This window comes from Sceloporus occidentalis, unplaced genomic scaffold, assembly GCF_023333645.1.
Source record: "Sceloporus occidentalis isolate IW3139 unplaced genomic scaffold, rSceOcc1.0.p SCAF_3, whole genome shotgun sequence".
Classification (NCBI taxonomy): domain Eukaryota; kingdom Metazoa; phylum Chordata; class Lepidosauria; order Squamata; family Phrynosomatidae; genus Sceloporus; species Sceloporus occidentalis.
Genome location: NW_028316983.1, coordinates 211,946,846 through 211,973,104, shown reverse-complemented (window position 1 = coordinate 211,973,104; position 26,259 = coordinate 211,946,846). Strand labels below are relative to the sequence as shown.

The 26,259-nt window shown below is 40.5% G+C and overlaps 1 protein-coding gene across 1 annotated transcript in view; it reads left to right on the top strand.

Annotated features, from left to right (window-relative positions):
- Positions 1 to 23,059: 23,059 nt before the first annotated feature.
- The window catches only part of TPD52 (tumor protein D52), a 112,811-nt gene continuing 109,611 nt past the window's right edge, over positions 23,060 to 26,259 (top strand). The window contains exon 1 of the mRNA XM_089517516.1: positions 23,060 to 23,264. Coding sequence (XP_089373642.1) covers positions 23,228 to 23,264 — 37 coding nt within the window. The 5' untranslated portion in view covers positions 23,060 to 23,227. The remainder of the gene's footprint in view (positions 23,265 to 26,259) is intronic.

Below are 26,259 nucleotides of genomic sequence, written 5' to 3'. Positions count from 1 at the left end.
GACATTTATTGGCAGTCTATCATTCAGTTTCTAACCAAAGCTGATCCTGCTTAGCTTCCAAGATCAGACAGCTCTGGTGCCTTTTTTGGATGCATTAGCTTAAATGGATGAAAATAATCTCTCTGTGTGTGAGAGAGTGTGTGTATTTGTTTGCATGTGCACATATTGACAGTAGATATATGGTGACTCTATACGGTTTTCTTAGGCAAGGAATACTTAGTGGTCTTGCCAGTCCCTTCTACTGAAATATAGCTTACAGCACTTGGTATTTCTTTGCTGTATCCCATGCAAGTCCTATCCAGAGCTGACCCTGCTTAGCTTCCAAGGTCAAACGGGATAAGGTGCCTTTAGGGTATTTGGACTTCTAGGATGGGAGATACCATCATAGAAAAAGATACACCTTTCTAGGAGCTGTATTATTTTTTAAAAAAAAAACTTTCAAGACTTTTGTATTAGCTAATGCTCTGTTTAGTTACATATTTAAATTGTTTTAATTCTCATGTTTTTCCTGTTAAGGAACCCTAGGAATCATAGTACCAGAAAACTGCTGAAGATGCTTGAAAGACTATTTTCAGCAGTGTTACAGAGTTTCACATAAGGTCTGCATGAACAAACATACTAAAAACACTGCAAGGCTTAAAATTTACCTAGATCAGGGTATGTTGTGACTAGCCAGATGGCAGTCCTGTTTGGAACCAGAGTGAAATTTTGCCTGCGTAAGAAGGCCAGGAAGGAAGCCCAGCTGGGAGCAACACCTTAATAATTAATTGCATAGCAAAGCGTTCTTCTTCCCTGCATCTCTGAGAAGATCAGACTTGAAGAAATGATGAGATTAAAAGTGGCAGCTTTATTCTGTACAACAGTTTTAGTGGCTGCATGGAAAACTGTGGTCTAACACCCCCCCCCCCATTCAAAGAATCCTAGGATTTACAAAATATTCAGAACACCTGTATTTTAGGCTCCTTAAAACAATCCCACCCCAGTTACCTTCTAGACAACTATATCCATCATCAGCACAGCATCTGAATTAGTCAGGCAGCAGCAGGAAGATTCTCGCTGTGAGGTGAAGACACAGCTGGTGTCATGCCACCATGCAGAAGCAGCCTGCAGTTCTTTTATCTCCATCTATCCCTTCCTCAATGCTTTATCACTGCCTTGGCTATTCAGGATCCAGCTCAATGTATACATCATCTTTGGACTCTACATGCTGCATGTCTTCTTTTCAGGGTCACTCAAGTTACTGCTTTCACTTGCCAGGATAATCTTTTGTGGTCACAGCTATTTCACCTAAATCACTTTTGTCCAGCTTTATATTGTAACCCATAGCACACTTAAAAGGAAATAAGTTTCAATGCAATTAATTGGATTTTCTTCTTAGCAAACCTGCTTACTACTAGGCTGTTACAGCCTGATCTTATGTTTACTTAGATTTGTTCCTTTGCGTTCACTGGGACTTATTACATGAAACTGCAGTCTCAAAGACGAATGCGTAATGTTGGCTACAACTAGCAGAGATTCAAGCCATTAGAGGTAAAACAAAAAGTTCAATAAAAAGGATAGTAATGTTTATTTCTTCTGCGTATTCCCTCAGATTGCTGTCAGAGTTTTCAACTTTTTTTTCCATATTTGCTTTTTTCCACATTTGCTTTGGATGCTTCTCCTGTTCTTTCTATAGGCTTTGCTCTGCTATACTGGCAATTATTCCCCATTTAACCCCTTAATTGTCTTTAATTCAAACTTTCAGGTTGCTATTTTCGTAGCCTTGTTTGTGAGTTTTAAAGCAGAGTCCATTCTTGTATGATTACTTGAAACTGGAGTTCTATTGTGCTTAGATTGGCATAAATTGGTGTAAAAGATCTTAGCAAAAGTTGCCCACCTCTTAGAAGTCTCTATTGAGCTAATTAATTCAGCAACATTTTGAAGGAGACACCAGCATTTCTAAGCCCCCCCCCCCTTTTTGGGTAACACCTTTCACTTTGCTGATCATTATTGTCTTTCCCATTGAGTCATGTCATCTCAAGGTATGTCCAAAGTACAATAGCCTCAGTTCAGTGATCTTGGCTTGTAGGGGGAGTGCAGCCTTGATTTGCTCTAGGATCTATTTATTGGTCTTTTTGGTATCCATAGAACTTTCCTCCAGCATTACATTTCTAGTAGAGCTTACTGTAATGTAAGTGCAACTAAATAGGATTTACAGCATCCAGAAGATTACAACATAAATGACCAGAGACATTTCTTTGTCATAGGGGTGGGGTATGCATGGCTCCCCATATGTTGCTGGATGCCTGCTCAGTCCTAGCCTGCGTGGCCAATTGTCAGGCACGTTGGTGGCTGCAGTTCCTCGACATCTGGAAAGCCATTGCTTCTCCATCCCAGCTTTGTAAGATTAAAATCAATGGATTGAGAGGTCCTGGGAGATCAAGGTCAGTGAAACTCTTTGTATGATAATTTGATATTGATCGTTATTAAACCTAACATTAAAAGAAAAAAAATTGAAGCTATTGATAGACCAGAGAATTTAGTAACAAATATTAAAGTTAATACAATCACTTGCTGTGAAACAATGACCTTCCTAGCACATTATTCCTTAGTTCTATAACCAGTTATCAGTTCTGTTGATCCAACTGTGATCACTGCATTTTAAAACACACACACACATACACATATTGTTATTGTGTGCCTTCAAGTAGTTTCTGACTTATGTGGCCCTGTTATGGGATTTTCTTGGCAAGTTTCTTCAGAGGAAATTTGCCATTGACATCTTCTGGGGCTGAGGGAGTGTGACTTGCCCAAGGTCACTTGGTTGGTTTACATGGCCAAGCTGGGATTTGAACCCTATTTTCCAGAGTCATAATCCAACACTCAAACAATTACACCATGCTGACTCTCCACACACACACACACACACACATGTAATCTTAAGGAATATGGTGTCTTCTTATTTATTGCATTTGATGAAGCTGACAGTTTTAGATAAACCAATAATACAAGATGACGAATTATGAAAATCAAGATTAACACCGTGTTATTGGTTGGTGCCACACATAGCCACAAAGCTGAACAATACCAGCTACCAGTGCCCCTTTCATTCTCTTCATTTCTTCCTCCTGCCTTACCTAGGCTTAAAGAAATAAAATTCAGTCTGTAAAATTATCTTTATTAGCACCACTAATACAACACAAAAATGGTGAAAAATTTCAGAGCCAGAGGATGGGAAGGAGTCTAATAAATCTGATCAGATGTAGTTGTTATTGGGCAATTTCAGATGAGGCTTTTATCATAGCCATTCTGCTGTGGAGGCTGGTTTTTCATGCAACCTTCAGAAATTGTTGTGTTTGGCTCCTGTACAGACTGCCATTAAGTTGATTTCATTGTGTGATTTCCTTTAAAAAGAAAGGCTGTAGTTATTTTATCCTTTTAAAGTAGCCATGAATTAAAGGGTTAGAAAAAAATGCAATACCTTTGATGCACTTTGGCAGAAAAGCTTCCACATGATTTACTATTTGTGAGGGGCATGATTTTGGCCATGCTCTCTCCCCTCCCCTGTTTCTCATGGAGAGGGTGAAGGGCACAGAGGTATCAGTAGCAAGCCTTGTGTTTGTTTTACAACAAGGTAGAAAAGGGAATGGGCTGTTTATAAATCACAGTGATCAGATGTAAGCAAGTATAAAGCCTTAGTTGAAAACCCTGACCAGTGCAAGCTAAAATGAAGGGGGGAGGTAAATGCTGTAGCCCCCATCCCTGCTTTTCCAGATATATTATTTTCTTCTTTGAAATAAAACTCAAAAGTTTAGTAGAGGAGAGGAGAAAGAGGAGAGAGAATTGTGCTTTACACACACAGTAAGCATAATCTCATCCTATTCCACTGAAAGGAACAGAATATGGCGATGTATATACTAAAAGAACCAACGTGTAAAAAATCTATAATTCTCCCTGAAATTGGAAAGCCAGGATTTGATAGGTAGATCTTCACCTGAAAGAGGCCAAGGGGCAGTGCTTTGGCTAAGTGGAGGGATGTTCAAGGAAACATCCTGGCAACACTGTGTGGGAGAAGTGTGAAAGCAGCAGAGCACTTCTACTGCAATGAGTGCAACCATGTGGAATGCAAATAGGAAATGTGCTTGGATTTAGAAGTTGGCACACTGACAAATCGACAAGCGGAAAAGCTCCATTTGCAATGGGTCCAGAGCTCCCCATTGATCCTGGAGGTCTGGAGGCATGCTAACTTCCAAAATAGAGATTGCAGAAACAATGCTCTCCAACATTTCATGGTTGAAAATCAAGACACATGCACCCAAACAACATTAGTGTGATCACAATGGCAAAAGTTATTGTTTAGGAAGAACAAAACTAGGAGAGGCTGTAGCAGTTTGCTTCTGCTTTAGTTACCTAGGAAAATTCTGACCCTCTTCCCCTGCAGAGTTGAGTGCACTTTTATGGTTGTACTTTTAACTTAGTTTACAGCAAGTGAAGAAAAGTGAGGACAAGGAGGGCAAAGTGGGAGAAAGAGAGGGAAATTGGGACATTTTAAAAGTAGCTGAAAAAGTGGGACAACAGGATAAATCAGGACTGTCCCAGCCTAATGGGGATAGTTGAAGGATGTGAGAGAGGCCCACTGGAGAAAAAAGAATGTTATTAATATCATTCTATGTATTCTTCCTTGTTATTGTTTTTTTTAAAGGATTAGCTATAACTTAGCATATGTTCCTTTCTTTCTCAAGCACACTGAAATCTGAATTGGTATAGAGCAGTACCAGTAATAAGACTGGTACTGCTCTATACATAAGCAAAACTGGGGGTTAAATCAATTGAACTCAAATTGATAGTGTTACCTACTTGTTAGAAAGAAACTGACACTTCACTGAAATGTAGATTCTATTAGCCAGTGGAAACTATTCTTCTTTTGGAGACAAATGAAATCATGGTATTTCTACTAGCGAATAAGAAGCAAACATGATTGCATTTCTCCAGTGAAATATAGGGGGTATTCTCCTAAACTGAAATAGTGGTGATAAGCATCTATTAATATGTGTTTTGGTATTAATTTGTCAGCTCTGAATTAAACAGTAGCAGTGAAATCTGTCTCGTAAACTCAGACTGAGGAAGTGGCGTGTTAAGTAAGAGACAATGACTTCAAACACAAGTTGGCAACACCCTGGAAAAAGGCATTGTGGGCTGATTATTTGATAACATTAGCTTTGCTGAGCTTCAGCACACAAAGACATTAACCAATGCCTTGCACCTGACAAAGTGAATTCTAGTTCATGAAAACTTATGGGTTTTTAAGGTGCCAATAAAACTACAAAAGTGCAGTTTTTTTTGACTACAAGAGAAACCAACAGTTACTCCTTCTAGAAACTTTCCTGGGTTTATGTCTGCAGACCAATTAAGATTTTTTTTTCCTTCTGATGTAGGCCTTAACAAGCTCTGTATCTTTGGTGACTCTGTGTTCTGGCCGTTTTAAAATAACCATCTTTTATAACATCTAAAGCCTAATCAGATGAAGACATGATCTCTCACTCTGTTCCTGGACCAACAACATTGGAATCAAGATCTGTGCAGGTGGAATATTACCATTAGAGAAGCCCCCTCTGTTTCAATGTAACTTCTTTGAGCTCCATAGTTCTTGTGTGCAGGTGTGTTTGTTTGTGTGTGTTTGCATGTTGATTTCTCCCTTCAAATAAAACTCATTACATTTGGAAACTTGCCTCTGGATTTCTCCACATTTTGGGACCTCATAAAGCTGAGATAGCTCCCAAGACCAGTTGCCCTGGTCACTTTAAATCTACTTATTTGAGCTAAATGTTACATTTCCCTAAATTCAGATTAGTCATAGAGCATCCCCTGGGCATGCTAGCACTGAGGATAACACTTGCTGAGAGTGAGTGGGATAGAGGCTGTTCTTTTTCAGCCCTTCCCTTCTCTTTTGTGTAAAATGGGGAAGAGGACAGATTTATGGTTTACAAATAAACCACACTAACCAAAACACAGTTGCTGTCAGTCTCTGGACCACAAAACAGTCCACAGAGGTGCCAAAACAAAACACAAAGTTGGTTCCCTGAAAGTAAATTCTGTCCCATTTCTTAGCCTCAACATAGGTCTTTGGGGGTTACCATTTCTGAATACTAGAAATTGTCCAAGAAGCTATTTATAACCTGCCCCTTCTTAATCCATTAATTGGGTCCCTGTAATAAAAGTGAGATGTTACTGGTGTCCATAATTAAATTGTATAGGCTAATTGTTGAATTACTTAAGAAGCTAAAAGCTTTTAATCCATGCTAAGAAGATGTAACACATTCCCTTCAGGTGTATTTCCATTGAAGGGCATAAGGAGGAATACACTTCTTCAGATCACTGAAAAGGACTCTAATTTTCACTTTAACCTCGGCCTCCCAGAGATACTATTTGGGCAGCTTTGTGGGCAGCTTTATAAGCAACTGTTATTGCTTTTCTTTCTGTAACCCAAATGACATTTCACTATTACATGCTTTCCCACCCAAGTACATTCCCTTCATTTTCTGTTTTTCACCTCAATAAAATTGTTTTTTTAAAGCCGTAAAGTTTTCCAGGTGCTGTTTAGCTAGTGTGATGTGTAAGATGTGTATTCAAATTTTTTTTACCCATCCCACTTTTGCCTTTATTTTCAACCATGTCCACATTCCTCCCAGTCTTCTTTTGTTTCACCACCAATGTCTCCTTTCAAAGTATTTTGAATTTCTATGTATGAGGTAGGAATGCAAATGTTCCCTTATTTCATTTCCACAAGTAATGATGATGATGATGGTAATAATATTAATATTGTTAGCCATTTCTTCCTGGCCCTATAAAAATGAGAATTTCTGAAGAATTTTCAAGAACTATTTATGTCAAGACTTGGTTGGGGGGAATATATACAAAAATGAAAATATAAATACACAATATTTCTTGTGCAGCAGTGTTTTGTGATAAAAAGCATGTTTTCTGTTCAAGGAGCAATTTTTTTTTTGTGCACAGTTAAAATCCCTTATCCAGTATGTCCAGTGTCTGTTCTGGGAGTTGTACTGCCTACTCAGAAATGCTTTTAGATCAGGAGTGGCTAAAGTGCACCCTGTGGGCCATATGTGACCCTTGGGATTTCAAAATGCAGCACCTGAAGCCCACAGACACTTCCCAAAGCCCCCAGCACCTCCCTTTAAAAATCATGCTGGTTTTTCAGGTAACTTTTCACCTGAAAAATGTTCAAAAGCACAGTTGTCATCACACACTCCCTGAATGACTCAGACTAAGAAGAGGAGGAGGCAGCTTGCCAGGAATGTACTGCTCCTGATAATGAAGATCTCTCTGAGTCCCAGGAGCTGGAAGCAGAGTCCCCTGCTGCTGAGCAGCAGGTGGCATAGGTTGAAGATGTAGATGACACACCCATATCCTTTGATGAGTGCTGAAGAGAAAAACACCAATCCAGTGGCTGTTAAATGGGAGATGCTGATTAATTAGACTCCTGGTGTTGTTGAGGGAGCTGCCCATAAATCTCCCAGTAGCCCCCAGTGTCTTCTTTGTACATAACTATTTTTTTCTGGGTGATTGACTGTATTCTGGCATTTATGTTTCCTTGACCTTAGATTGACTTTGCTTTTATGGTTTTGTTTACTCCTTGCTGGAAGTAAGGAATCTGGACTGATGACTTGTTATAATGATTCCTGGACCAGCTGAAGCCCACACTTTTGTTTTGTCAGCGCAACTGCTGGGGTCCAACAACCACTATCAGCAACTCAAACGAGTCCTGGGGTTAAATCAGACCCTTGGAGCAGAGCTGGCAAATTTCCAGAAGCAGTGGCTCCAAAGTCCAATTTGGGATGACAGCAACTGGATGTCTTCCAGGAACTGCAGCAATGCAGGAACCTCCGGGGACACACAGCAAACCGATGCTATAGCTTCTTCTGATAAACCACCAGAGAAACTAAGTCTCCCAAAGTGCTCTTTATTCACAGTGCTATTATACAAAACTAGATCTCTAAAACTCCAAAACATACCAATCCAACTCCTTCTACTAACCCACACCACACCCTTGCAACCCCTGGGCTTATATAGTCTCCAGACCATGTGGTCTCCCAAACCCAGTGAGTTCAGGTGTGTAACCATGTCATGTGTCTTCTGTGCAATCTAGACACATGGTTTCATCATCCATGGCTACGTGCACTTGGGCATTGAAGTGTCCTTGAGCCAATGAGCTTCAGCTGTGCTGATCAACCTTGCCACTCTGCTGAACGCTCATGGCCAAACACACACACATCAAGCATTTCCCTGTGTGCTGTGTTTTAACCCTTCAAATCCCTGACATGTTTCACCCTCCATCTTGTTGGATAATCTGTGACTGACCTGGGCTAAATTGACTGCTTGACTGTTCTTGCATGATAACTCCTTGCTTCCCTGAACACCTGCTGACTAGAGCACAGAACACCAGTCATAAATGTGTTAGCCAGTGGCATCACTAGGGTTGGTGTGGTAAACTGATGTTGTCACCCCCGGGGAGGCAGCCACTCCAAGGGAGACAACATGGGGAAAGAACAGGAGGGGAGGAGGTGGTGGAAGGACAAGTGGCAGCAGCCAGGGAGGGATACTCACCATCCAGCCTCCTGTTTGAGCTTCTCCAAGGCTCTCTTTCCTGAGAGCTTAAGGCTGCAGAGAGGAATGGGTGGATGGTAGCAGCTGTGGTGAGCTTGCAACTAGCTCATCATGCCTCTTGTCTGGGGTTCTCTGTGGCTTTGGACTCTCTTGGCTGAGGTCAAGAGAACACAAGGCAGCAGAGAAGAAGAGACAGGAGATGTGGCAATCTGATGTTGTGGCTGCCCAGCTGCCAGTAGGCATGAAAGGTAGGTGATGGCAGGTGCAAGGGGAGGAGTCTGTGATGCCATGGTTTACATTGGCACCTGTTTCCTGGCCAGCCAACAGCCCTGCCAGACCTGGAAGGGGCTGTTGGGTGGCAGCATCACTGCACCCACAGCAGGTGGAGGGCTAGACTTGGTGTGATTCCCCCTCTGAGGAGTCACCTGATGTGGCCTGTAACCCCTACACCCCTCCAGTGATTCCCCTGGTATTAGCTTACGTTTTCTAGCACCAGAGATCCATCCCCTGCAAAAAAATAAAGGAAAAAAAACTGGGCTGAAAATCAGTCAAAATGGCAGGTGAAAGTGACATTACATAACAGTGCATCCCAATGGAAGATGTGTGCTTATATGAAAAATTTTTTATAGCATGGAGGACATAGGAAGAGGCACTAGCCACTGCCCACTCCACAGTTGCCCTCCTCTATTTTAGCTAATAATTAAAATAATTTCAGGCGTGGTCTACCTACTTTACTATATAACATACTGAAGTTACAAGCTAACTGAACTCTTCTTAAAGTCAATCACAAAAATTGGAGTACAAGTTTCATGAGATGAGGTTAGCATGTTCCTTCAGCAATCTTTATGGGTTCTGACAGATTCATGATGTTGACAGACAATGTTATCAAATCTAGCTTGTAAAAGAGTCTGCTGAAGATGTAGGATTATTGATCAATTGCTTCCTCACAGTCAACAAAATGAGAAAGCTATGATAAAGCATGGATACAAATCCTAATGCATAAATTGCACCTTGGTGGTTTTGATGCATTTACTTTTGTAATATAAAATCCTATGGATTCTCTAAACAAATAACTAAGTAACAAATACTGCATTTTCAAATCCTCAGAATTTTATTTTCAAACAGAGATATACAATACTTTGTTATAAATGTGATATTGAATGAACGACCAGCTACAACAGTCTAGAATATGAAAAAGCCATAATATAATATATCCTTTAGTGGCTGGAACAGCAATATTCATTTCATGCAAAATGTCACCATGTCCAACCTGCTACCTCCCCCCCCCCGCCCCCGCAGATATACATCAGAGTCTGACAATTTCCCTCTTCCTTGGCTATATTCTGCTTAAGTGAATTTCTGTCCTCTCTGGCTTTGGTGGTGGCTGTTATTAAAGTCATTTCAAGCCCAAACAACATAAAACTTGTCACAATGTTCTTTCCAAGCATCTTTTGGCATCCATCTTGACAGACAGAGGATGCTACAGGGGATGACAATGAAGAGGTCCTAAAACAAGTCCAGCTGCTTTTGTAGTTCACTCAGTGCAGATATTAAGACAGAGAAACACTTCCTTGCTTCATGGTTTCTTTGGTCCCCCCTCCCCCCCAAATTGTGCCATACTTGTGAAATACATAAGGTTACCATATGTTGTCAGGTAACTTGGAGGCACATTCACACATACACAATGCTTCCTCATACCTTGTTTTTAGTTCCAGTTTAATAAACTTATCTTAACTGGATTATTGGGCTGGATCTAGTAACGCTGAACCAGCATTAATAAATTTAAAAGTGAAGTTCTATTTCTTTTCTTTGTATTTAGAAAAGAGATACATCACCATACAAAGCATGGGGAAGGGAGAGTGGATCATTTCATGTAAAAGAACAGAAGAGCTGAAGCTAAAATGTAATCTAGCAAAGAAGAACCAAATAACACCTTCTATTCTGCAAGACCCCCAATTCCCCCCCCCCAATTCTCTAATTGTTTTTGTCTTTTTCCTCATAACTACTGTATACAGTGTGGCAGACTGTTAATATATTGCATGCCAGGAGGTGGCAGGAAGATCATTACATCATTTTTCTTTATTGTGCAGAAACAGCATCCCTTTGTCTTGGGACAAGAAATGTGATCCGAGTGTCTTATCTCCATACATTCAGCATAGAGACATTGAAAGAATCCAACTCTGTCACTTCTCTGTACTGGTATGCTGTCTTATAGCTTGGCCAAGGCCTCATTACTACATTTATCTGCATTTCCCCTTATTCCTAAATCCAGAAGTCCTAACTGAGAAAAATATGTGGCTGCACTCCCATCTGGAGAAAATCATGCTGTTTGTGAATCAAACCAAAGAGGTTTTCCGTTTCACAGGTAAAAAAAATGGTAAGGTACAATGACCATTATCCTGTCCCCCTTACAGTTAACCATTACTGTTTTTATAAAATTACTAAAGATCTTTTGGGCAGCCACAGCAAAGGTGGTAACTTTAAGAGTAGTAAGTAGAGTTGCCTGCCAGCAGATTCCTAATAATGGCATGCTGCAATCAGCTTGTTCTTTCTTTCAAAAGCTCACCCAGGACATGTCCCCTAGAATCCTCTCTATGATCTAAAATATAATGGGCTAGATCTTCCACCTTTCCCTAGCCACAGATGCAAAGCCGCTGTGTGAGCGGGATCCCTTTATGCCTTCCATCCAGGTAGGCTCCGATATTTGTGTTCCTTCCAGTTCATAGGAACAGGTCCAGATGGATCCCTCGTGAATTGGAGGGGACACTATTACTGGAAGTATTGTTCCCCTTTGAACTGGCTATACCAAGGAGAAAACGCTTGCTGTTTGCTACTGAACACATTATTGTAGAAGTCAAACTTGATTTTTTTCTCTCTGATTCTCTAGGTCAGTAAGGTTTGTAGTGCTCCTTACACAGGCATGCAAATGTTTGCTTATTTTGTTCTCACATGTTTGCTTCTTTTCATCTTGCATGCAAGAACAACAACAAAAAATCCAGACATTTCTTCCCCACTGGGTGAGACTGCATTAAATTTTGTGTGTGTGTGTGTGTGTTTGATTTTTCACATTTCAGGTTGGTCCACACTGCAGAAATATTCCAGTTTGAGATTGCTTCAACTGCCCCGGCTCAATGTTAGGGATTTCTGGGAAATGTAGTGTTGTGATACATTTGGCCTTTTCTGTGAGAGATCTCTGGTGCCACAATAAACTACAATTCTCAGGACTCCCTTGCACTGAGCCAAGGCAGTTAAAGCAGTGTGTTAGCATATTCTGCTTCCAATAATCTCAAACTGGATTATTTCTGCAGTGTATTTTGGACTATTGTGAAAGGTGTTTTTCAATATATTTATTTGTGCACTAACATTAGCTTGTGCCCAAAAAACACTTTCTTCTTTTTTGGCATAAAACCCATAGGAAGTGGGAAGGAGAGTTCAGGTCTTTTAGCTCTCATACAAGGGTGAAAAAAGGGGTCTGACAGTTTTTTTCCAATTTTCTCTTGCCTCCCTAACATACCTCTCAGGGCTGTTTTGATAAAGGAGAAGGGGAGGAAGAATTATCTCTGCTGTCCTTAGCTCTTTTGGGGAAATACAAACTATAAATATGACAATAATACAAAAACATTCCCAAAGAATCCTTCACAATTGATCCAAAACAAACAATATAAGATTATGGGATCAGAAAAACAGAAATAAGAAATAATCCTGACTGTTATCAAAGAGATTTGTGCCGGATATGCCATCACGCAACGGTGGCACCAATGATCTGACTAATTTGCCTCTCATTGCCTACACTCCCCTTTGAAAAGATGCCATGATCATCTATCAAAATCTATCTACCGTACTTTTTTCTTCCTCTAAGCTACAATTAAAACAAATTCTCCCTCTCTCTCATGCACACACATAAAATGCAAATGCTTGAAAACAAGGTAAAGTGAGTTTTAACTGAACATTTTCTCAGAAGTGTGAATACAATTAGTTTGTAGCTAACCAAACACAACAAAACAAAACCTCTTATAAGCCTATTTATTGGATGTAGAATATGCTAACTCACTTAGAATTGCAATCCTACTATCAGATAAGAATAAATTAGCTGCTGATAGTGACTGATTCACCTTAAGGACCTATTCATGTATTCTCTCTCATACTTTGTTTTGGTATATCAGACACATGTAGATTTTTAAAAAACAGGTGGGAGTCCCTTTAGGATAAGCATGGGGTACATTGCTCTGGAGGCGGCATGGATGTCCCCAGGGTTTTGTGAGCTATGTCCAAATTTCTTAACAGAATTCTTAAGACTTTTGGATTTAATTATCTCCATTGCTACAAAAGCAACAATGTGGAATGGGATCACCAGATACATATTGTATAATTGTATTAGAATCAGTAAGAACATCTTAGAACTAAGTCCGGTGAAATTTTCAGATTTATTCCTTTACAATGTGTCCTTTATGTTAAAGACAATTGCAAAGTGATGTGGTTGTAGCTATGGCAACGTATTTCCTGAATAGCCAATCAAATTAGACATACAAAGCATGAGTCTCAACCATGTGTATGTAATATTGTTTTGCATACTCTGCTAAAGATTTTAATTTCTTGAATATATTAGTGGTTAAAGTGCATAAAGCAAGAGAAATCTGGGGTTCTTGTTCACACTGAAATAGTCTGATGGATAACATATCTGATCTGATATCAAATAACCTGTTACAGACACTCACAGTCTCTCATCTTTTTACAGACACTCATCTAGAAAAAAAATGGCCATCATTTCCTGGCCTTATTTATTATTTATCTTTTACCGTTAGCTTCCACTCTCCAGGGCATAGCTATAACAAACGCTGCTTTGCTGAAGCTAAAAACTGTAGAAAATCTTTATAAAACATTATCCTCTATTGTACAGCTTTCACAGATTAGTTTATATAAATGTACTTGAAGCCACACAACAACAACAAAAATATAAAAATATTTACTGACCTAAACATGACTACACATTACACAGCAACTTCAAAAGTGCATTGATTATTTAGATCCCTAAAATAGGCTACTTATTCTATTAACCAGAACAGCTTAATGCCTTAACCTCTTATTCCTTTTAATTCTTACATAGTTTTGATACTGATGAGTAAGTATGTGTGCGTGTATGTGCCTTCAGTTTGCCTTTTGGCTTATGAAGATGCCATGAATTTCATACAGTTTTCTTAGACAAGGAATACTCAGAGGTCCTTTGTCAGTTCCTACCTCTGAAATATAGCCTACTGCACATTGATGGTCTGCCATCCAACTACTAACCAGGGCTGACCCTACTTAGCTTCCAAGACCAGATGGCATTGTATATTTAGGCCCCTATTAAGTACCTCTCATGATATCTTTATGGTATGTACTAAGGGAAAGGAATGCTTAGAAAAGTTTATATGATACATCAACATTAGCAATCCTACAATCAAGTTTACATCTAGTAACACAACTGAACATCCACATATTCCTTTCCTCACCTTTGAAAATCACGAGATTGTCACTGATCTCCACAATAAATTCACTGATACTCAGATTGTCACTGATCTCCACAATAAATTCATTGATACTCAGATTATGTATAGCCACCCCAAGTACATAAAAAATATTATCTACAGTTTGACTAACAATCAAATGTGTCTTTACACTGAAGACAATTTCTGTGAAAGAACCAACAAACTCAAGCAATGTCTTCTTCAATGTCTTCTTCCTTCTCATATAATTAATGGTAACATCAGGGGAGCAACCATCATTTTGAGAGAAAATCTTCTCCACAAAAGACAAGAGTCAAGTAACAACCAACAACGTATTCCATTTGTGGTAGATTTCCATCCAGCATCTCCTAACTGTAAGTTAGAGAAAGCTATTACTTACTAAAAGAACTCCATCTGTCATCCACTGACACTTTCTTTTTGGTTGCATATAGTGTCTTTTTGTATTCCTCCTTGACAATGTCCCTGGCTTCAGTCCAGAGTTCTTCTGGCTCCTGGTCAGTTAGGCAAATCTATATTTAAATTATCTTTAAATTCAACAGGTGTGTTCTTCAGGTGGTATTTTGGCATGACAGTTGGTTTAGTGATCTACTTTAGCTTTACTTTAATTTTTGATATTAGCAGATCATGGTCGCCACAAGCTGCTCCTGGTCTTGTTCTTGCAGAATGAACAGGGCTTCTCCAACTTCTGCTGCCTGTTATGTAGCAGATGTAGTCTGATTTCTGCATTGGTCATCAAGTGATGTCCATGTAGACATTTTCATCTCTCTTTGTTTGAAGAATGTCTTTGTGATGAACAAACTGTTGTCTTCACAAAATTCAAACAGATTCTCTCCTGCTTTATTTTTTGATCCTAGGGCAAATTTTCCTACAATCTTTGAGTCTGTTGTGAAGTCGAAGGCTTTCATGGCTGACATCTATAGTTTTTTGTGGCCATGTTCTAGAAGAGTTTCTTCCTGATGTTTCGCCAGCATCTGTGGCTGGCATCTTCAGAGAATGCTTGCCGGGAAAGGAGTTTGAGTCTGCTGTTTCCTACTTTTGCATTCCAATTGACTGTGATTAACAAGAAGTTCTGGTTTGGTGTGTGGTCAGTTTCCTCCTGGATAGAATCCTTCAATTTCTTATTTTTTTGCCATATAAATTTGGACTATGGCTATACTGACATGTTTTCCCTGAAGTTTTACTGATATTATTTGGTCAGACTTTGTGTTATATCCTTTGAGTGCTTTTGCTACATCTCTCCTCACTATTAATGCTTCTCTTGAGATATGTAACCTTAATAGCTTTCTTTCAGGTGCGGTAAAGAAGGTATATACTATACTATTTACATTACAGCTATTCCAACAAAATAATTTCCACATAAAACTATGAATGTTTTTAAATATAATATTTAAATAAAATGTGCCAAATCAGATATTAGAATACTGGCAAATTTCTAGAAAACCTACACCACTAATAACTATATTATATCATTGTTCCTAGTAACTTAATCTAATGCAGAGATTTCAGTTCCTTTTAAAATTTATTGTTAATTATTTCTGTTCTGCAGGCACTTGTTATTGAGTCATATGTTGATCTGCAGTACTGCATTTCAAAAGCCTGAAGTCACAAAAAAGTAGGACAAAACTTTCAAATGTGCACCAGACAATATTAACTGCATGGCACATCCGTAATTCACTATGCAGGAGAAACAAATTAAGTTGAAATGTGGATAAAGCATTTTTCAGGTTGCTGAATTACAGAGTTAATCCTTGGCTGGAGGCTGAGGCTTCGAAGGCAGAAAGAAACATTTGACAGGATATAGAAATCTATTACTCTGTCAAGAGGTGGGAGATGAATCTCTCTTCAGAGAGAAATAAGACCTAGAGAACATGACCTAAAGAAATAGTTTCAGAAAACAGGATTAAGAATTAAAATGATATGCAATTTTATATTCCTGGGCATGACCCAGAGAAGTTATTTGAGGTGGGGAAGCAGAATGGATTAAGGCTCAACGCTCTTAACTCATGTTACGCAAAGAAAAAGTTGTAGCTATGTTGTAGGTCCTCCTTGAGAATGTTTATATAAAGCAGTAGTTCCAAACCTTTTTTATGTCCCATATTTGGTTAATGACTCATGACTTGTCTCTCAAGGACATTAGCCATTCTTTGTTGCACCCCTGAAATTCCATCTTGCACCCCTTGGGGCATGGGCACCCCAGGTTGGGAACTTGTGATATTAACTTATTTCCTTGCACCTTTATCAGTACAAGGGGATCTGGTAATGCTCCAATGGTCATGTGTTTTCAGAAATAATAGGTTCCAGAATTCCTGTTAGCATTCACTAATCATAGATAGGAGTTAGAACGTGGACCTCAAGGTCCCAATGAAAGTGGTAGGACTCATAAGATCCCAGTAAGTGGACATTAGTACTGCTGCTATGACCCAAAACATAGGTGTGCAAGGTCTCTGTCCTCCACGATACAGAAACTTGTACCAGATTCCAGGAACAGAACAGAACCTAATACTATATTACTGCAAACACTTATTGGCGAGTTATACCCTACTGAATTCAGTGACACTTATCTCTGAGTATACACATAGGACTGTATGGTTTGTTGTAGTGGCTATAAATGCACACTAGGGAGGCAGAAATATAAGAGGTTTAAAAATAAAATTACCTAAAAAAGGACACTAATAACCAATTCTTCTGTTTTTCAGACTTTTGTTAGGGTGCGTCCTACATAAGGAGGAGATCCTGTTGCTTTGATAACATTGAGGTTCACAAGGACAGTGACCATATTTTGGAATAAAAATAAACCAGGATTGAGAATTTTGGTTTACCATTCAAGAAGACTGTGCTAGTGTACAATGCCTGATTTCCCCCACTTGATTTCTCCAGTAGGAATGGCTAAGTTATCAGAAACTAACATAGAAGCAGAATCATTATACTGTATCTGGTTTGTCGCTCTCCTAATAAACAAGTCTGAAAACTGAGGTTTAAAATTGTTTTACTGTTCCTGGTTTGTTTGAGGAACAACCAGTCAGGTTCTGGGTAAAGAAACAAGGAGAAACCTTTGCTTCCTTGTAACTTTCCGGTTAGCTTCATCACTCCCATCATTGGCATTGGTGAGATGACTTACTTTGAGTGAGGTTTTAAAGCAAAAATCTGAATAGTGAAGAATCTGGAAATGATACCCTGTACTACCTCAAGTTACCACTTTGATGTTGACCATATATCATCATTCTGTCTAAGTGGTGCCAGATTCAGACAATGATTTTCATTGCTGGTCATACTAGTTACCTTTTTTTACTGCATGCTACTGTGTGTCTGCCTACTCAGACAGTCTGCATATAACCATCTATATATAACAAGAAGTGAAGAGAGTGTATGCTTTGACTGTGACAGATTCTACAAAACTGAAACTTGGTGTGCGTACTCAGGTGAGAATAGGGCTAAAGACCTGGGTGGTAGCTAATATCAATTTTAATAATTTTAATAAATCTAAATATATCAATGTACTTGAACTTTATAATATTGTCTTCCATCATTACATGACAGACTTCTCAAACTACTGCATAGGTTTGTAGTCAATAGAGCCAGTAGTTCAAGGAAAAGAGCTCAAAGATATAGCCATGTTAGTCTGTAGAATCAGTATATAGATAGATCTTGTAGCACCTTTGAGACTAACTGAAAAAAATTGGCAGCATGAGCTTTTGTAGACTTCAGTCTACTTCCTCAGATGCATTTGAAATGCATCTAAGGAAGTTGACTGTCTACAAAAGCTTATGCCGATAATATCTTTCTTTCAGTTACTCTCAAGGGTGCTACAAGAGCTCTTTAAGGAAAAGAGCTATAGAACTTGGGAGAGCTACAGATGTGCAACCATTGCAGGGAGCATGCCCAGGTGTGCCAATGTCTATGACCTCACTCAGATGTGTGTGGCTCTGACAGCTGCATAACTTTGCTTTCATATTTTTTTGCATCAACCCATGTGAAGCCAGGTACTTTTACAAGAAATTAATATAAAACTGAATATGGGATGGGAAAAATAGAAAGGTTACCCTTAGGTTTGGAAGAAGCACATGTAAGAATTGAGTTTACAGACTATAATCAAGATACACAGATATGCAAAAGAGATGAGGCCTGATCCTATGAATGCTCACTCAGGAAGGTCAGCTGAGCTCAATGGGACATAATCCTAAGTAATTACTTGGGCTGCAGCCCCAAAATGCCCCAGGCTCTGCCTTGAGATAAGTACTTTTGCTTGCACAACCCAGTCTTTGGTCCTGATCTTTTAATTAAGCTACATAATGAGATATGTGATTAATTCTACAAGCTCTGTAGCAAAACTCTCAACAATTCTGGGAAAGATGGACCAGTGTTCTTTTTTTATTTTTTATTTATATACCGCTATTCCAAAGATCATAGCAGTGAACAGCAAGTAAGCTAATTAACAATAGCCTTTTACTAGTCCACAGACCATTAGGCAACACATTAAATACATAAACATATTAAAATACCTCTATAAAACATATGATTTAAATGTATATAACACAATTTATAAACAGATTGTTAAAAATAGCATGATAAATATTTGTATGAGTTCCCTCTCTGTCTCTAAAAGCCCATCTTTGTTATTATCACATGAATCAAAATCATGCATAATATGAAATTTAAAATATTAATTGGCCTCTATAAAAACAGGCAGGTTGTTAAAAGTTAGTATTCTGTCTTAATATTCTGATTTAGTATCAAGTGGCTTTTTATTCCTCTTTTCTTTCTTATGAAGTTTTAATTTGAAAAAAAATTAATAATTGGTTGGGGATGTTGCTCAATCCTTTTTGGACAACAGAAACCCAGCATACCTCTTTAACACTTTAGAAGATAACTCTCAATAATAAATGACGCTGACAAAGAAAAAGGAAGATGAACAAAGACATTGTAAATGCAGGGCTATAGGTCTATATACACAGTCACTGCCATGGATTAAAATTCCTATTTATCGTATTTGGGTAAAGTCTATATTTTTACTTAGCTTTGAAAATTATAACTCAGAAGATGACTGCAAGTGGGTATCCTCATGTCAGCTGTCCATATTCTATCAAGATTATATGACTCTTGCTGTTACCATGAATGTAAAATGATAAAAAATGGATTCTTTAATTTGAAGATAGTGTCCAGCGGGTACATTCCTGGAGTGGAGTCAGTTAGTCTTAGCAATAGCAAACATCTGTTGTGTGGTCTTAAATACATGACTAGATAGATATGTTGCCAAAGTCAGCTTTTGGGTTTGCCACCACACCATATGTAAATACATATTTATTCTAAATAATGCCCTATTCATTATGTGCCAGTATGTTTATATAACAGTTTATCAGATACCTATATTGATTTGTTGCAGCAAACACAAGAGAACCTTCTGCTGTTTTTTAAAGCACAATTTTTATGGCCTAAGCTCATGGACTAGAGCTCATTTCATCAACTTCACATGAGAACTTATGTCTATGAAAGCCTATGCTCCAGTAAAAAAATGTTAGGCCTCAAGGTGCCATTGAACTCTTCATTGTAATCTTGTTTACGGTTATCTCAATTATCTTGTACTACCAGGAGACAGGATAACATTGCATGAGGAAATGCACATCAGAAGCGATCCATATTAAGTTGCCTTTGGACACATAGGAACATAGGAAGTATTTTCCGTTGACACAGAAATCAGCTTGAGATGATAAACACAGTAAGACTGCAAAACAAGGTCTATGCTTAAGCATATTACATCAAAACAAAAATACTGTGAAATAAGAAAAAAATACATCATATGCAGCGTATAGCAGATTTGCTGACTGCTGCTAGTTTTTTTGGCCCAAAATTAATGCCTACAGGATTAATTTAAACTAGTATTTAGTTGGCAATTTCTAGGGAAACAAATACTGGATTTCAGAGCTATTTTAGAACATTCTCCCCTAATTCCACTCTCCTATAATCCCCAATACATGGATTCGGATTATTACTTAGCACTGAAAGCACTCTGCACATACTTCAGAGTATTTTGATTTCATTTGCTTATTTATTTTATATCCAACCTTTCTCACAGTATGGGAACTAGTATGATATTGTTGTCTTCATTTTTTAAACTGTTCAATGCCTGAGTCCCAAATTGCATTTTCCCCCTGATAGGATCAAAGATGAAGAACGAGGAGTTTTCAAGGGGACAACTAGCAGTTTCAAAACAAACCTTTGTTGCTTCCCCTGTTTCCAGAAAGCTTAGAGGCCATTTAGAGTAAAACTTACTGTTTACTTAACACTATCTCAAAGTCTGTTATCCCTTTCTCTTAAAGGGAAAAACAAACAAAAAACATGACTTTAAAATCAATTGACTCCCTCTTCCACTCTTTGTAACATCTTTGCCCAACTAAAGTTCCTCAAGGTCTTGAAACCGTTCACATATTTTATGCCTTTCTTGTTGGCCTAATAAAGGTATGATAGATGACTACAATATGGCTATTGTACAATAACATCCAAAAATTCACAAAACAGTGATACCTTTATGGGACCAACCAAAATGCACAAAATACATGTTGTAAGCTTGCAAAGTTCCACTGTCTTCTTCGTCAGGCAAAGGTTTTTAAAGAAATCATACAAGAAGAAAGGAATTTATGACAAAGTTAGTCACAAGTCTGCATTTTTCAAGACGTAGCTGTTCTCAGTTCAGATGTCGTTGGAACGACATTCATGCAGGCAGGCCCCTCTTTCTTCTGACCATGCGAGTACTCCAGGAAATCAAATTTTAAGTTCCATTAGCATTAGCAAGTCAAAAAGAGATGCTCCTTTTCAGATCCAAGTTGCATTTGTCCTTTGTGATATTGGGAATAGGACCAGTGGTGTCACTAGGGTTGGTGTCACCTGGTATGGTACCTCATGCATGGTGTCACCACCACCATTGACCTCCTCCCATTACCACACCATACAGAAGCCTTAGTAATGTTTTTCGTACTAATGTTACTATAAATCATAATTCCCATATATCACTGAATCTAATGGTAATAGTTGTGCCATAAACAACTAGCAAAATTGAAATTATACTTTTAAGTTACAATATCATACGCACAGCCTAAATATATTTATGTATGCATACCTTCATGTAGTTAAAGTGGCAAATTATTTCTTTCTTTCTTTTAATAATACATTTTAATGATGTATTAACACAAACATGTTTGAAAAAGCACAAGACACCACAACACACAACCCCAAACGTTCTCCTATACAGTTGCCCCCTCCTAACTTGTGGATCTCAGATCCGCGCCTTTGAATACCTGTGGCGGGGTGGCCTCTGCTATTTTCTATGGTGCGCGCACCCTGGCCGTGCACTTCATTCAAGCCTATGGGGCTTGAATGTGCACAAGTCTCCGTTTTCACATGGGGGTCTGGAATGGATCCCCTGTGAAAATGGAGGGCCAACTGTGTACATATATCCCCCTCTCAAAAAGAAAACACTAAACAAAACAGTAAATAAATAAAAAGATAACAAATATTGACTTCCCATTTGCCATGACAAACAGTGTATCCCTTAATCCTTTCCCCCATTCCCTTCATAGAATTTGGCAAATTTTAAAGAATTTTAATTTTTAAAAAAGAATAAAAAAATTAATTAAAAATTAAAATGTAAAAACATGTAATTTTTAAAAAACATCTGGGGCCTCTCCTTTCTCCTTTCACTCACACCATCCCTTACAGCATTTTTAACGGGAACATGCAAATCCCACTGCCTCTTTCTGTCAAAATGCAGATATCTGAGGATCAGAGGTGTTACTCGCCCCTTTGGGTGCACCCCTCCACATCCCCCTTAGTGATGCCATTGGGCAGGACTGTGTTCTGCCTGCAGAGAAGCAAAAATAAACCCATAGGAGCCCACTGACCAGCCTTGCCATTTGTCCCAGAAACCTGGGAAAATCCTGGATTGAAGGGTCTGAAAAATGTTCTGGATGGCTGGGCTGTTTGAAGCAGCAGATCCTGGGTTCCTGGAATGAGAAGATTCTTGAGTGAGAGACTCATCATCATCTGCTCTTGGTAGTACTATGCACTTGTGCCAGACTCACAGCCCAAAGACAGGAAGGGAAAGGAAAGGAGGCAAGTAGAGACTCCATGCAAAGCCAAGCTTGTGTTGTGTCCTACAAAGTGTGTGGCAACACTGTTTGAGGTGTCGTTGGGCAAGTCATGTACTCTCCCAGCCTCAGAAGGGGGTCATGGCAAAATTTCTCTCTGATGAAACTTGCCAAGAAAACTGCATGATAGGTTCTCCTTAGGGTCATGGAAGCACACTGGGTGACCTTGAGCAAGTCACAGTCTCTCAGCCTCAGAGGCCATGGCAACCCACCTCTGAAGACACATGCCAAGAAAATCCCGCGATAGGGTCACCATAAGTGGAAAATAACTTGAAGGCACCCAGCAACAACAAACAAGGACGGCAAACCAACCATTGCCAGGGGGACATACTAAACTAATGATGGTACTTGCCCATAGGGATACCATATTTGCCCATAGGGAAACACTGGGGAGTAGTTGCCCATAGGGAAACCATACCTGCCCATAGGGAAATATATGTTTCGCCGTGGACAAGTGTTCTCCTATCTTTCCCTGTGGGCAAGTATTCCCTAATGGGACAAGTATTTTCCCAAAGGCTTCCCTGATGGCCAAGTGCTGCCATTTGTTTTGGGGCGTCCCATTGCCACACTGCCAGCCAGGGACCTGCTGCCTTTCCTCTGGGCTTCTTCCCCTCCACAAGGGCACCTCAGAAGAAGAAGAAGAACAAGAAGAGGAGCCTCCCCTGCCCTTGGTGCCATCATGGCCTCCTGCCCTGGGCGCCTGAGGGAGGGAGGGAGGGAGGAAGGGGGCGCCTGAGGCGGCATGGCTGCTGCTGCTGCTGCTGCTGCTGCTGCTGCTGCTGGCGGCGGTGGTCAGGTGGCTCCCTGGGCGGCTGACGTGGAGGAGGAGGCGGAGGCCAAGGGGAAGCCGCCCTTTTGTGAGGCAGAGGAGGAGTGTGTTGTGGGGAAGAAGAAGAAGAAGAAGAAGGAGAAGGAGAAGGAGAAGGAGCCTTCCTCCCTCAGGTTTCCCGTTCCTCCGCCCGCCTGGAGCCCCCCAGAAAGCAGATGGCTGCAGAAATGGACCCATCTGGCTGCCAACAAGGTAAGGACTGGGAAACACACTGAGGGCTGTGTGGGGTTAAGTTTAGGGTGGCCACAGGCACAGGGGGTCCTCTAAACGCCGTGGAGGACAAGGGACTCCAAAATGGAGGACCTCTCCTGGAAGAAAAAGGCAGGAGGACCCAGGAAAGCCACAGAAAGAGTCCCAGGGATGTGGACATTTGAGCCAGGTTCAAAATGGAGGACGCTTTTTGGGGAAATTCCTCCTGGACACAGAAGGAGGTGGAAATGGAAATGGAGGACAGGTCCTGGAAAAGGAGGACTGGTCTGGTCACCCTGGAATGAGCCAATAAAAGCTTTAAAAACCCACTCCTAGGAATATGAATTCGTGTTTCTGTAGCCAGGCTCAAAATGGAGGACCTTTTGGAAATTCCTGCTGGACAGAAGGAGGGGAAATGGAGGACGGGTCCTGGAAAAGGAGGAGGTTGGTCTCCCTGTTTTCACCGCCAAGGAGGACAAGGCAATGCAAGATGGAGGACATTCCGGGAAAATGGAGGATGTGACCCAAGAAAAGCTAAAAGCACTCGCTTCTTAGTCAGGTTCACAATGGAGGACGCTGTGGAAATTCCTCCTGGACACAAGGAGGTTGGGATGTAGGACAGGTCCTGGAAAAGGAAGGGTGGTCTGGTCACTCTGGATATGAACCAATGCAAGCTAAAAACACTCCTAGAAATATACATTTGTGCTCAAAATGGAGGAACTTTTGGAATGCTTCCTCTACACAACGTTGAAACGTAGGACAGGTCCTAGAAAAAGAGGACTTCTGGTCAACCTGGCCTCACAGCAAAGGAGGACAAAGCACCTCAAAATGGAGGGCATTCCAAAAGAAAAGCTAAAAGCACTCGTAGAAAGATAATTTTGTGGTTCTTAGTCAGGCTCAAAATGGAGGACATTTTGGAAATTCCTCCTGGACCGAAGGAGGGGGAAATGGAGGACAGGTCCTGGACAATGAGGAGGTCACCCTGGACAACGAGAGTAAAGCATTTTTGGGGAGACTGTATTTCTTTTTTTATAATCAATGTTTTTCCTTCATGCAAACCTCCCCCTGGTTTCCCTTCCAGAGAGCGAGGAGGGAAAGGCTGCCCTTTCTTTCTTTTCCTTCTTCAAAACCTTTTTCCATTGCAACAGATTTGGGGGAAAGCCAGGAGGATGAGCAACCTGAGAAAGGCTCCCAAAAAGTGGACTTGGAAAAGGAGAGGAAGGAAGGCTGGAAGGAGAGGGAGGCGTGGCGGCACTGCTTCTTCTCCATGGCTGCGTCCACACAACAGAAATGATCTGGTTTGACGCCACGTGAACTGTCACGGCTGCAGGGTCCAAAACAGACTGCAGAAATAATCCAGTTCGAGACCGCTTTAGTTGCCCTAGGGAATTCTGTACATTTTGTGAGATACTTAAACTTTATCAGAGAGCTCTGGTTAGTACAATTCCCAGGATCTCCCAGCACTGAGCCAGGGCAGTTAAAGCCACCAAAACTGGATTATTTGTCCATTGTGTTTTGGACCCGTGGTCATGGTAATTTGCCTTGCAGGTGATGGACTGCAAGTCCTGTCATCCATTGGCTATAGAAGCTGGAGATCATGGGGCCCACTGACATCTGGGGGGCCACAAATTGGGCAGCCCTGCTCTAAAATGACCAAACTACACTGAAAAGCAAATCTCAGGCCTTTCTGCTGTTATTCCTCTTCCACTTCATGCCTGGAAACCATGCCTTATGAGGGGAGACTTAGGGAGCTGGGTATGCTGGCCCGGAGAAGAGACAGTTAAGAGGTGATATGATAGTTCTGTTTAAATATTTGAAATGGTCTCATATTCAGGATGGAGCAAGCTTGTTTGCTGCTGCTCCGGAGAATAGGACCCAGAGCAGTGGATTCAAACTACAGGAAAAGAGATTCCACTCAAACATTAGGAGGAGCTTCCTAACAATAAGAGCTGTTTGACAATGGGACTCACTCCCTCACCCCCCTAACCCTAGTACGTATACAATACGTACAAGATGGCGGCGCCCCTTCCACATGGGCGCCGCCATCTTTACGTACTGGACGCATAGCGTCCAGACGTGTCGCGGCGCCTATGACGTCGCAAATGCGCCAGCGGCGCTTCGCGACGTCATCGGTGCGCCGCAAGAAGAAGCTCCGAAATGGAGCTTCTTTTTTGCTCCGCGCGGGAGCCGCGCGGTTTGGCTGCTGCAGCTCCCGCGCAGAGCAAATGGCGCCGGCGGGGAAGCGCCGCAAAGCGGCGGTTTGTATCCCGCCCTAGATCCCTTTCACATGCTGTCTCCTTAAGCCAGGTGTCCCCCATCCTATATCTGTGCATTTCATTTTTCTGCCCTAAGTGAAGTACCTTACATTTCTCCCTCTTGAAGTTCATTTTGTTAGCTCTGGCCCAGCTTTCTAGTCTATTCAGGTCATTTTGAATTTTGATCCTGTCATCTGGAGTATTAGCTATTCCTCCTAATTTGGTGTCATCTGCAAATTTGATAAGTATTCCCCCAATTTTTTCCTCCAAGTCATTGAAAAAGATGTTGAACAGTACTGGGCCCAGGACAGAGCCCTGTGGGACCCCACTGGTCACTTCTCTCCAGGATGAAAAGGTGCCATTGTTGAGCACCCTTTGGGTTCAGCCGGTCAACCAGTTACAAATCCACGTAACAGTTGCCTTGTCTAGCCCACATTTTACAAGCTTGTTTGCAAGAATGTCATGTCAAAGGCCTTACTGAAATCAAGATATACTATATCCACAGCATTCCCTTCATCTACCAAGCTAGTAATTTTATCAAAGAAAGAGATCAGATTTGTCTGGCATGATTTGTTTCTCTGAAACCCATGTTGACTTTTTGTGATTATGGAATTGCTTTCTAGATGTTCACAGACTCTCTGTTTAATTATCTGCTCTAGAATCTTTCCTAGTACTGATGTCAGACTAACTGGACGATAATTGTTGGGATCCTCTTTTTTCCCCTTTTTGAAGATGGGGACAAC